The 13214-nt window shown below is 43.6% G+C and overlaps 2 protein-coding genes across 4 annotated transcripts in view; both read right to left on the bottom strand.

Annotated features, from left to right (window-relative positions):
- LOC120395898 (granulocyte-macrophage colony-stimulating factor receptor subunit alpha-like) overlaps window positions 1–880 on the bottom strand; it is a 101032-nt gene extending 100152 nt beyond the window's left edge. The window contains exon 1 of the mRNA XM_039520729.1: window positions 828–880. The gene's annotated coding sequence lies outside the window, so the exon portion shown is untranslated. The remainder of the gene's footprint in view (window positions 1–827) is intronic.
- The window catches only part of LOC120395922 (granulocyte-macrophage colony-stimulating factor receptor subunit alpha-like), a 29978-nt gene extending 28149 nt beyond the window's left edge, over window positions 1–1829 (bottom strand). The window contains exon 1 of one of the 3 annotated variants that reach the window (XM_039520755.1): window positions 1473–1829. In XM_039520755.1, the coding sequence (XP_039376689.1) occupies window positions 1473–1589 (117 nt within the window). In that variant the 5' untranslated portion in view covers window positions 1590–1829. The remainder of the gene's footprint in view (window positions 1–1472) is intronic. The other 2 variants (XM_039520740.1, XM_039520748.1) reach the window with 2 other exon arrangements.
- Between the last annotated feature and the right edge of the window lie 11385 nt (window positions 1830–13214).

Below are 13214 nucleotides of genomic sequence, written 5' to 3'. Positions count from 1 at the left end.
GGCACATAAATACCTTGCAATGCTGGCTATAAAAGTGCCATACAAATACAGGTTCTCACTTTCTGGTGACATTGTAAATAAGAAGTGGGCAGCATTATCTCCTGTAATGACTGGCTGAACAAGAAGTAGGACTGAGTGGACTTGTAGGCTCTGAAGTTTTACATTGTTTTGTTTTTGAGTGTAGTTATGTAACAAAAAGAAATCTACATTTGTAAGTTGCACTTTCATGACAAAGAGATTGCAATACAGTACTTGTATGAGGTGAATTGAAAAATACTATTTCTTTTGTTTATCATTTTTACAGTGCAAATATTTATAATAAAATATAATATATACGTTTATTTCAATTACAACACAGAAACAATATATATATATAAATGTAGATGAACCTCCAAATATTTAATAAATTTCAATTGATATTCTTTTATCTAACAGTGCGATTAAAAATGTGATTAATCACATTTAAAATATATTAATCTCGATTAATTTTTTTGAGTTAATGATGTGAGTTAACTGTGATTAATCAACAGCCCTAGTTGTAATGCTTCTAATTTCCAGCCCGAATTTACTGATGGCTAGTAATTACAGAAAGCAATCATATCCCCTCTCAGCCTTTGCTTTGATAGGCTAAACAAGCCAATCAGAGTCTCTCCTTCTAAGATAGGATCTGCACCTGTTCCAGCTGAATTCCTCTTTCTTGAACATGAGTAACCAGAACTGTACACAGAATTCCAAATGAGGGTTTAGCAGTGCCTTGTACAATGGCATTCGGACTTCTTTATCTCAAATAGAAATGCCATTTGTAAAATAGGGATAATAATACTTACCTTACAGAGGTGTTGTGAGGCTAAATGGAAGCTTATAAATTGCGTTGAGATTCTAAGAGCACCATATATGTGCAACATTCACTATTAAAGGATTGAAATAAAATTAAAATCCAGGATACATATCAGTCATTGAAATATACATTCAATTCATGCTATTCCTAGAATTGGTTCACTCTATGGAGCGATCTGCAACTTACCAAACCCAAACCCATGTACAGGAGACAACATACAAATGCTTCCAGTTAGATCATTTTTTAAAAGAAGAAAGAGATAGCAACATTTCTCCTGGATACACAAAATAGATGTCGGACAAAATAAAGCAACCCAACGGATGAGGGAAAATATTGCTAATGTTTTTCTCGGACCTGGCAGGCAGTGCTGGGAATCTGATCACTCACTTTACTCACATTAAGATATGTATCCTTATGATCCTTCAGATCATAAATCATAAATAATTATGTGTCATCACAATTTTGGCTAAGACCATCCTCAAATCTGCACTTGGAGGTAGATGAACTCAATCTAATATAGGTTTTTTTCCATTGCAAATGTTTGTGTTATGTCATAGGAGCCTTGAGAAATAAAAATAATAATCATCCCCCACAAACAAACAAACACACAAACAAAAGACAAAAACTAGCTTACCTCCTCCTTGCAAAAGGCTGGTATCTCGTTTAACTTAGGGTTTTGGGTCTGAGACTCAGAGATGATTGAAATGCTTGAGACTGAAGCTGTCGTACTGCCGCAAAAATACTTTATCATTGCATAGTATCTGATTCAAGTGTTGCAAGACTGATATTGAGATAGTTCTTTGGGTCATTTCCTTTGCAGTTTCCGGAACTTCTTTAATCTCCTTGTTTGCAGAATATAATGTTTTTCCTGGACCTGGCAGTCAGTGCTGGGAATCTGCAGAATATAAAGAATTTCTCACAAAATGAACATCAAGTTAATTAATAAGACACCCTCTTCCCATTTCATCCAGTCCATTTGTGCCTTTGGGTCTATCATTGGATGTAAATGTACATATAGAAAATGTATGTCCTACAAATAAGCCTGCTTCCACAAACAATAGTTTTCCTGTAAGTTCTTCTCACTGAAAGAGCTTTCTGTTCCAATAAGTATCTTATCAGACAGGACCAATGCAAACACAGCAGTATAATTGTGTGTAACGGGATCAAGGCACCTCAGTGTATCTGTTTAACAAACATCTACTCTGTATTGTGAAACAAACATTAGTATTTATTACTATTACCATATCAAATCAAAAATACTGCTTGGATAACAAGTAAACAATAGTATAGACGGCTGAACTTTAAATATGCACCCCTGGGACTGCTTCCCCTCTCACACGGATTTCACACATGTGAAATTGCATTACCCTTCATTCGAGTCACTCCTGAATAGAATTACTCTTCCGTGAACACATGAGGAGAACCAGGCCCAACAACTTGAAATACTAACTTGCACATATATCTAGAAGTAAAAATGAACATTGGTTTATTAGGAGTTGCGCCACAGTTCGGGATGTGTGCTGTATCTGTTCATAATCGTAAAAACTCAGTTTAAGAAGAGAAAAAAATTGATTTGAAACATACTGTCATAAGTATGATCATAAATACGATCTTTATTCTCCATTCAGTGCCCATTCATTTCAGGGGGTCATACTTGTGTCCTGCAAATCTTACTACAGGCAAAATTAATGAGTCGAGGACAGCCTATTTATTATTAATTATTACTATTATTTTATTATTATAGCACATATAGGCCTCAATCGGGAGTCAAGGCCCTATTATGCCACGTGCTGTACACACATATAATAACAATAATACCATCACTGCCCCAAAGAGCTTACAATCTATACCATATCTCTGCATTTATCTACTTTTGTCACTTCTAAGTCTCCTCAACCTTAATTTTGTTTGTACATGGTTTTTAGTCTTTAATTTCCTGGGGGCTATGACCATAATAATAAAAAAACCCATATATTTACAGGTAACTCACATATCTACATTGCATGTTATATCTAATAGCAGGAGAAAATACAAACACACCAATTTCCTCAAACCTGCAGTGCTTTTGGCTGCTTGGATCTCCTACAGTTGGATTCTCAACTCTTCCCTCTATACAAATTCAAGCAGATGTTTCCTCTTCTTCAGCGTTTCAGTTCCTCACTTTCAGCCACAACAACACCGCTGAGGATCCTGCCAGATATTATTCACTGAGCAAACTTCATCATGGTAGCTGCAGAAGTAAGATTCTTTCTCCCCCTCTTTCCTTCTCTTTCTCAAATCATCTCATCCTGAGTCTTTCACAGACTGCATGAACCAGATTCTGATCTCATGTGGAGTAAATCTGGAGTAACTCCAGAATGGATTTACTCTGGCTTTACACCAGCATAACTGAAATCAGAATCTGCTCCTATATATACATAGACTAGCCCCCCTCTCTCCCCACACATTAAAAGAAGATTATTTCAGTTGCAAAATCAACCACTTGACCTCCCGTGTGTCAGTTCTGTGCCCTGAATAAGACTGGGGTTCTGTGGGAAAAAAAGTAGCATATGATCATGTAACTAAAGACAGTATTATAATGCATACACACAAGGGAGCAGAATCAGGTTGCACAGGGAACCGTAAATCTTGCATTTATTAACTTTCAAGTAGTTGATTGTCCAACCTAAATAACATTTTTAATGTATTTTAATGTAACTTCCTAGGTATTTTTTCTTTTAATTGGAAATAAGAGGATATCAAATTATATTATGTACCAACCATCCCCTCATAAATTATCATGAGGACTGAACACTAATTTTTCAGTACCACAGTACAAACTATTACCGCTTGAGCTACAGCCTAACAACAGGAGCTACAAGTATACCTCTACCTCAATCTAACACTGTCCTCAGGAGCCAAAAAATCTTACTGCATTATAGGTGAAAACGCTTTATATCGAACTTGCTTTGATTCACCGGAGTGCACAGCCCCACCCCCCCTGGAGCACTGCTTTACCACGTTATATCCAAATTTGTGTTATATTGGGTTGCGTTATGTCGGGTAGAAGTGTATATCCTGGGGGCTTATCTAAACACCAATCTGCACCTAAAGAACTAAATCAGGTTTAGTTCTCAGCTTGTATTATTTTGGTGCAAGTCTGTGTGAAAGTTTGGAATAAAAGTGTCCTATTTTGACTTTGCTTCTCAGTCTCAGTGTACCCAGAAGCCTCCTACTGCAAGACAAACCCAAGAAAGAAACCAACAGGACTCCACTGGCCATCACATACAGTCCCCAGCTAAAACCCCTCCAACGCATCATCAGGGATCTACAACCCATCCTGGACAATGATCCCTCACTTTCACAGGCCTTGGGTGGCAGGCCAGTCCTTGCCCACAGACAACCTGTCAACCTGGAGCATATTCTCACCAGTAACTGCACACTGCACCATAATAACTCTAACTCAGGAACCAATCCATGCTACAAACCTCGATGCCAACTCTGCCCACGTATCTACACCAGCGACACCATCACAGGACCTATCAAGATCAGCCACACCATCACCGGTTCATTCACCTGCACGTCCACCAATGTAATATATGCCATCATATGCCAGCAATGTCCCTCTGCTATGTACATCGGCCAAACTGGACAGTCCCTATGGAAAAGGATAAATGGACACAAATCAGATATTAGGAATGGCAATATACAAAAACCTGTAGGAGAACATTTCAATCTCCCTGGACACACAATAGCAGATTTAAAAGTAGCCATCCTGCAGCAAAAAAACTTCAGGACCAGACTTCAAAGAGAAACTGCTGAGCTTCAGTTCATCTCCAATTTTGATACCATCAGCTCAGGATTAAACAAAGACTGTGAATGGTTAGCCAACTACAAAAGCAGTTTCTCCTCCCTTGGTGTTCACACCTCAACTGCTAGAAGAGGGCCTCATCCTCCCTGCTTGAACTAACCTCATTATCTCTAGCCTGCTTCTTGTTTGCATATATATACCTGCCCCTGGAAATTTCCACTACATGCATCCGACGAATTGGGTATTCACCCACGAAAGCTCATGCTCCAATACATCTGTTAGTCTATAAGGTGGCACAGGACTCTTTGCTGCTTCTCAGTCTAGAGCACTTTTATTCTGACTCTCACTGAAATAACAAATGGTGTGAATTAAAGGTGACAGTTATTTCAGTCCAAGTTTGTGTGTAGACCAGCTTTCACATGATGCTGCAGCAGAAAGCCACAAGAGATCTTAGTTTCAAATACAAGGAATGAGACTCTCTTCCAGAATCTCACAGTTCAGATGTAGAGGAAAGTTACCAACAGTCACTATTATTACTATTTCCATTGCTGTGATGCCACCATGCTTCCAGCACAGCAACTCTACCCCAGGAGCACACTGCCTCAACTTTCCTTGTTTCCAGGATTTATCAGGTTATAGCTCCAAAAGGTATCCAACAGACCTGCCTTTCCCATGGCATCTGGCAACCACTCGGATCATCCCATGGCACCGTCCACTTCATCACCTGTCATAGTTCAAAGTGGGAGGACCTGTCTAAAGAAATAGAAAAGCAGACATCAGAAACCAGTTTCCAGACATCCGACACCTATACACTGCACAGGACCACTGTCTAGGCACAGGTCAGAAGCAGACAGCACAAAGCAACACAAACTAAAGCTGAGGCTGAACAATGCAAGATCTGCTGCCAATAATAAACAATACATGACTTCATCAGAAATTAAGTACCCAATATACCTGGATCACCAAGACCTGGTGAATCATTACCATTCTTCACTGACCTCGGCCACTGATGCACTGGTCCTCAAATGGTCCCTTCCTCTCCATTGCCCACACAGTTCTCCCAGGTTTTCTGACCCCCTGCACCGTATGAAGAGGGGGGTGGAAACTTCAGTATTGATGGCAGTGAAAAAAACAGGCTGAAATAAAAAGGATGAAACATAACGAATTCTTCAAAGCCTATGCTGACGCTGTCTTACAGGCCAAAAGTATTTTCCTTTCAGCCTCTGGAAAAGCTGCCCAAACTTGCCCCAAGGAGCTACCGAGGGTGGTAAACCTCTTCATCAATCCTGTATACCTACAACTTGCATCAAAACTGATCACAAGTGCTCTGAAGAACTATTATCCAACTTAGCTGAAAAGATTACGCACATTCAGGAAGCCTTCTCAAACAGCATGGATCTGCTTTACCTGTAAATGCCAACCACAGCCCTCCTACCTTCCCAGAATTCAGTACATTCACTAACCAAGAAGTTCTGGACACCCTAGAGGAGTCTTGACCCAAGACTTGTGAACCTGACCCATGCCCTTCCTGGCTTGTGAAGGACAGTCATGAAAAACTGGCGCTACTCCTGATGGAAATAGATGATGTATCATTTACAGAAGGAATCTTCCCTTTCTTCTTCAAACATACAATAGTCCAACCAACACTGAAAAATCCCACCCTGGATGCATCAGTTCTAGCCAAATATTGCCCAGTATCAAACCTGCTGCTCCTGAGAAGCTCATGGAGATGCTAGCCAAAGGCCAACTACAAACTCATCTAATTGAAACTAACATTTTAGACCTGGTACAATCTGGATTCAGGGAAGAATATGGAACTGAAATCACTTTAGTGGCATTGATGTGTGATCTTCTGTTGTCGGTGGATAGAGGACAGACATCCATTCTCATCACCCTGAACTTCTCTGCAGCATTCAGCACTATTGACTGAGATACTGCTGTCCCACCTGAGATAAATGGCAGGGGCCCAGGGTAATGCACTAAAATGTTTGAGTCCTTCCTGGGGGGATGCACCCAATGAGTAGTGATGGGAAACAGTACAACATCAACAGGCCCTCTCATTTCCAGAATTCCACAAGGATCAATTCTCCCCCCTCGTCATTTTCAACATGTACATCCAGCCAGTAGTTGAACTGATCAGACAACATGGACTCAACTCCCAGCATTGTGCAGATGACACGCAGCTCTACCTAGGGTGACCAGATGTCCCAATTTTATAGGGACAGTCCCGATTTTTTGGTCCTTTTCTTATATAGGCTCCTGTTACCCCCCACCCCCGTCTTGATTCTTCACACTTGCTGTCTGGTTGCCCTAGCTCTACCTAACCTTCACTATATCTGACCACACCACTACCACCCACAATGGCTCAGCGCTTGGACAAGATCAGCTCGTGGGTGAAGAACAGCTGGCTGAAGCTGAATTTGAGCAAAACAGAGGTGATGTTGGTGAGCACAGGAAAGAATTTTGAAGAGTTTGAAACTACGATGCAATCTCTTTGGTCAATTCAATCTGTTGTCTGGTACTCTTGGATTCCTTGCTGGCACTAAGCAGCATCTGCAAGTAATGCTTTCTACCATCTTCAAAGGGCTAGCAGACTGTCCTGGTGGACAATGACCTGGCTTCAGTTATTCATACCTTTGTCACCTCTCATCTAGATTAAAGCAATGCAATATACCCAAGTATGAAGTCACCAGTGCTTAGGAGACTTCAACTAGAATGCTGCAGTGCATCTTCTCAGCAATACAGGATACCGCGAGCACATCAAACCTGTCCTCCAGTCTCTACACTGACTTCCCATAGAATTTTGAATCAAGTTGAAGGTCTTGAGCCTTATCATTAAGGCACTCCATGATCTGGGGCCACGGCATCTAAAAGGTCATCTAAAGCTCCAGGATGAAGACTGTGGCTGACAACTGTGCACCTCTATTCCAATGGGACTTTCTACCACAAGGTAAAGCTCGTCTGTGTAGGACACAGAAATTTCTTGTGGATTAGTCCAAGGCTTTGGAATGAACTCCCCTAAGAAATAAGGATAATCGCCAATCTCACCATCTTCCATCCCAAGTGGAAGGTGCATTTCTTTGACCTTGCCTTCTCTAACATAAATAAATAGCAACATGTGGATTTAAAACAAAAACACCCTCAATAGACCTAAATCGAGACACTTCACTGCATATGCTTCTCCCTATGGGGAGAAGATGAGAGAACAAACAAAGCATGACATATTTTAGAGATGTTGGTCAATGTACTACTGGAAGATGCTCAGATACCATGGTGGTGAGCACAGTGTCAAAACCTATATAGAATAGAAAGTTATTGCTTAACCACCATTGTAAAGATTGTGCCATTGATAAAAAGAATAGATACTTGCCTAACACCACAAAAAACAACCAACCAACCAACCAAACAAACCTGTGGCTGGATGACTTCTTTTCTCCCATAAATTAATTTATGTTTGTTCAGACTGTTAAATCTGAAGTCCTGACAATTACTGATGACATGTTTTACTACATATTCACTTGACACTTGGAGAACCTCTTTGTGATGAGTTGAACTACTATCATTGTTAGCAAGAAGTATCATTTTGTATGTGTCTGTTGACACAGAATTGTAAGCTCTTTAGAGCAGGGATCAGGTCTTCCTATGTGTTGGCACGCCTAGTTCGTCTGCCTCTGTGGTAAGGGATTGCTATGTACTAACACAGATATGCTGTTCTTCCGAAGTAAAAATGTATATTAATTGAGGAACAATCAGTATCTTTTCTTCTTTGTGAACCCACATATCTATTTCACCATACTTTTCATGTAAAACAAAATAGGAAGTGGCTAAAATGTAGTCTGATTTATTTAAACCCCAGAAAAAAGACCCAGAAAAAGGAAACTGTGGATTCACCCCCACTACATGTGAGAGCAACTGATTGTGTGCAAATAAGGCCCTAATCTGCTTTATGAAAAAGAGAGACATAACTTAGGCCTGCTCTACACTATGGATCTAGGCCGACGTAAACTGCCTTGCATTGACTTAGCTCTGGAAGTGTCTTCACTTAAATTTGGGCCCCGTTGACATAACTGCCTCTCTATGGCCTGGTCTACACTAGGACTTTAATTCGAATTTAGCAGCGTTAATTCGAACTAACCGCTCAACCGTCCACACCAGGAAGCCATTTAATTCGAACTAGAGGGCTCTTTAGTTCGAATTTGGTACTCCACCCCGGCAGGTGGAGTAACACTAAATTCGACATGGCTAGCTCGAATTAGGCTAGGTGGATGCAAATCAAACTTAGTAGCTCCGGGAGCTATCCCACAGTGCACCACTCTGTTGACGCTCTGGACAGCAGTCCGAGCTTGGATTCTCTGACCAGCCACACAGGAAATGACCCGGGAAAATTTGAAATCATTTTCCTGTCTGAGCACTTTGAATCTGACGTCCTGGCTGGACATCGGGGCGAGCTCCGCAGCACCTGCAACGATGCAGAGCTCTCCAGCAGAGGAGTTCATGTTATCTGTGAATAGAAAGAGGGACCCAGCATAGACTGACTGGGAACTCTTCGATCTGATCGGTGTGTGGGGCGAGGAGTCTGTGCTTTCGGAGCTGCGCTCCAAAACAGGGAATGCGAAGACCTACGAGAAGGTCTCCAAAGCCATGAGAGACAGAGGATACAGGCGGGATGCAATGCAGCGCCGCGTGAAAATCAAGGACCCCAGACAAGGCTACCAAAAAAATCAAAGTGGCAAACGGACGCTACGGAGCCTGCCACCACTGCCCCACCAGTGACCGTGGACTCTGACGATGGGACAGTGTCGACGGCCAGTTCCATCGTGATGTTCACGGACGGGGAAGATGAGGAAGGGTTTGTGGAGGACGAGGCAGGCGAGAGCGCTTACAACGCTGGTTTTTCCGACAGCCAGGATCTATTCATCATCGTCACGGAGATCCCCCAACAACCCTCCCCGGCCATTAACCCGGACCCTGAATCACGGGAAGGAGGAGTCGGTAAGTGCTTTAACCATGTTAACTTTTATTCTTAATATAACAGGAATCTTAACTGTGTGAAAAGGAGGTCTCTCTAGATATGGGGATAGAACAGAAATCATCCTTGGAGATCTCCACGAAGCTCTCCTTGCGTTAATCGAAAAGCATCAGCAGGAGGTTCCTGGGGAGAGCTGCCTTATTGGGTGCTCCGTGGTAGCACAGTTTCCGCGCAAGGCTTTCATGAGGTTCTCTGGGAGCACTGCCTCCCCGAGCACGGCTGCATCGGGCCCTGTTTCGTGCTAGCTTTCACGCAGCATGCACTCTCTATCTCCTTCAGTGACCCTCCTCAGGGTGATCTCGCTCGGAGACTCCTGCATCTAATTAGGGTAATTACTGTAATTTTACGCCTGGTCCAAAGTATTTTAAAAAAATCTACGGACAGACGGCAATTCTGGGAAAACGGGCTTGAAATGATTGTCTGCCGTTGCTTTCCCGGAGGAAGGAATGACTGGCGACATTTACCCAGAATCCACCGCGAAAATGATTTGTGCCCCAGCAGGCACAGGGGTCTCAACCCAGAATTCACAGAGACAGCCTAGACTCAGTTAATTGTTCGCCAAAATATATCTTTGCAAGGAATTCACTCCCTGTTTCCCATCTCACACCTTCCACTGTCTCCAGACCTGCCACAGCATCCCCATCGCAGAGGCTGGCAAAGATTAGGCGGCGAAAGAAAAAGACAAGGGACAAGATGTTCGAGGAACGTATGGGCTGCTACCTAGCAGAGGCGGACCAGCAGAGCCAGTGGAGGGAGACCGTCTCTCTGTGCCAGCGCTCACACAGCGAACGGGAGGAGAGGTGGCATGAGGAAGACAAGCAGGCGACTGAAATGATGCTTGGACTAGTGAGGGAGCAAACGGACACGCTCAGGCGCCTTGTGGATGTTCTGCAGGACCGCAGGAGGACAGAGACACCCTACAGTGTATCTGCAACCGCACTCCCCTGCCACAAAGTCCCATACCCCTCACCGAAAATAATCAGGAGGAAAGGCGGCCGGGGACGTGAATACTGTCACTGCACCACAGCACAGTGCTCAAGTACCCAAAAGCTCTCATACCCTACATTTGCCGAAGTCCTTCACTTCCAGACTCACAGTAGTCCCAATCCCAGTCCCATCCCCTAACTGTCTACTTAATTAATAAAAATGCTTTGCTGTTAATTACTGTTTCCGTTCTGTTTTTTCAAAGAAGACTGTGTTTGAATGGGGGGCGTGGGGAAGGGGTTGGTTAATTGCATAGGACAGTCACCTTTCCCAGGGTACAGACACGGGGGCAGGATCAGCAGCGAGTCACACACACGGTGCAGTCAGTAGGCACCCTGGTCGGTTTTTGGAGGTGGTTTCCAGGATCTGTGTGGGCGGGGGAGATGTGACTTTGCAGCGGGGGAGGGCGGTTACAGATCTTATACAGCGGTCCTTGTCCTGGACCGCTGAGTCACGCAGCTGAGGAATCTGTATCCGTCCTCCTCCACCACAAGGTCACATATCCGCCCGCACACAGAATTCCATAAAGAGGGATGGCAGGCTCCATTGAAAGAAGCATTCCGGCACTGCGGACTGCTCTAGGAGCAGGAGCCTGTCATTCCTTGAGTTTAGAGGCGGTCTTTACATCACCACACACCCTACCCAGCACAGCCTGCGTCCCAGTTTCAACCCTTTCACGAAAAGTCATGAATAAAGAAACCTTTGTTAAGTAATAATGGGACATGTATTTTATTTTTACACGTGTGCTGGAAGTGGGGGTAACGGGGTGAACGGGGTATGTAACCGAAGAGGAGAGTCAACAGTAACTGGGTAAAGAAACAGGGGCAGGTTCAGCTTCTCTGTAAAGAAACTGAACAGTCACAGGTCACGCTGCTCGCTGCTCGCTGGTATTTGAAGAGTTCCTTGTCGCTGTCCCAGGCGCCTGTATAGGGCTTCATGAGCAAGTGCATTAGCGGGCAGGCTGGGTCCCCGAGGATGACTATAGGCATCTGCACATCCACAACAGTTATTTCGTGGTCCGGGAAGAAACTACCTTCCTGCAGGCATCTGAGCAGCCCACAGTTCCTGAAAACACACGCATCATGAACCTTGCCCGGCCACCCAACGTTGATGTTTGTAAAACATCCCCTATGGTCCCCCAGTGCTTGCAGCACCATTGAAAAGTAGCCCAATTTCTCAGCAGCTGACTGTGGAAGAGGTGGACGATAAAGTGCGAGGAGGAGAAAACGGCGATGATCGCAGTGGGCTCCATGCTTGCAGTGCTGTGGCGTCCGCACTGTCACTGACCAGAAAAGTGCACGAACAGATTGCCCGCAGGCGCTTTCAAGGAGGGAGGGAGGGAGGTTGTGATTGACGGTTCAATGACGACACTTACCCAAAACCACCCTCGACACATTTCTCCCCCCAGCAGGCATTGGGGGCTCTACCCAGCATTCCAATGGGCAGTGGGGACTGCGGGAACTGTGGGATAGCTTCCCACAGTGCACCGCTTCCAAAGTCGACGCTGGCCCCGTGAATGTGGACTCAGAAATTCGAATTAGTGTATTTAGTATGGATACACAAATTCGACTTCATAAGGTCGAATCCACAAATTCGAACTAAGTTGATTCGAAATAGTCTTGTAGTGTAGACAAGGCCTATGGCGAGTTAGTAGGAGTAACACCACCTCCCTCAGCAGCATAGAGTGACGGTTGATGTAATCAGATTGATTCAGTGTCAGTGTAGACACTGCATTGCTTGTGTCGACTGTTACCTGCTGTCAGGAGCCATACCACAATGCCCCACACTGATAACACAATCAATACAAGTGCTCCTGGTGAGGACGTGCATTGCTGACACAAGGAGACAAGTGTGCACACCCAGAATTGATATAATAACTGCTGTGGAATGGTGTGGAAAGAAAGAAGAGCTTTTAAGTACATCTATTAAGGCAGTTCCTGAGCTCAGAGTTTGAACAAACAGCTGCTGGAGGCAAAATCCTGAAACAGTGAGTTGATCAACACCCAGAAAATTATAATTAAATTGAATCAAAGAAAATGTGATTTTTCAAATAAGAAACATGTTGGCACTGTGTTTACTTGCATGCTCCTTGGTGGACTAATGTTGTAAAGACTTCCCAGTAACAATAGGCATATTACAAATTATCACTCCACTACTATTCTATTGGGTCAGCTCTATGGGTGGAAACCTGGACAAGGAAAAGGGAAGTTAATTCTCCAGCAGCGTGTGGAAGGGTGCTGGATGGCACATGTAGCTTTCCAAAGACCCATACAACAGGGAATCTGCTGCATGGAGGTGACAGATAAACTCCTGACCGAATCTTCTCTTTCATGAGTGTATGGTCACAGCAGTCAGGAAACTGAGGGGCATAAAGGAAACACGTTATCTTAAATTTTAGAGAATTCCATATTTAAAATCCTAGGAAACTGGCTGCTTTTGGATTAATTTGACATTTCAAATACAAGTGGCTTTTCTGTGGTTTGGGACATTTTCGGAGGGAGTACTCCGCACTTTCTGAAAAATCAGGCACTGAAAATGTATCTCAGGTTGGGTGCCCAAAATCACTTTTCATC

This window comes from Mauremys reevesii, linkage group 1 (assembly GCF_016161935.1).
Source record: "Mauremys reevesii isolate NIE-2019 linkage group 1, ASM1616193v1, whole genome shotgun sequence".
In the NCBI taxonomy this organism is placed as follows: Eukaryota; Metazoa; Chordata; order Testudines; family Geoemydidae; genus Mauremys; species Mauremys reevesii.
Note: the sequence above shows the minus strand (reverse complement) of the source record. Positions and strands in the feature narration are given on the sequence as shown.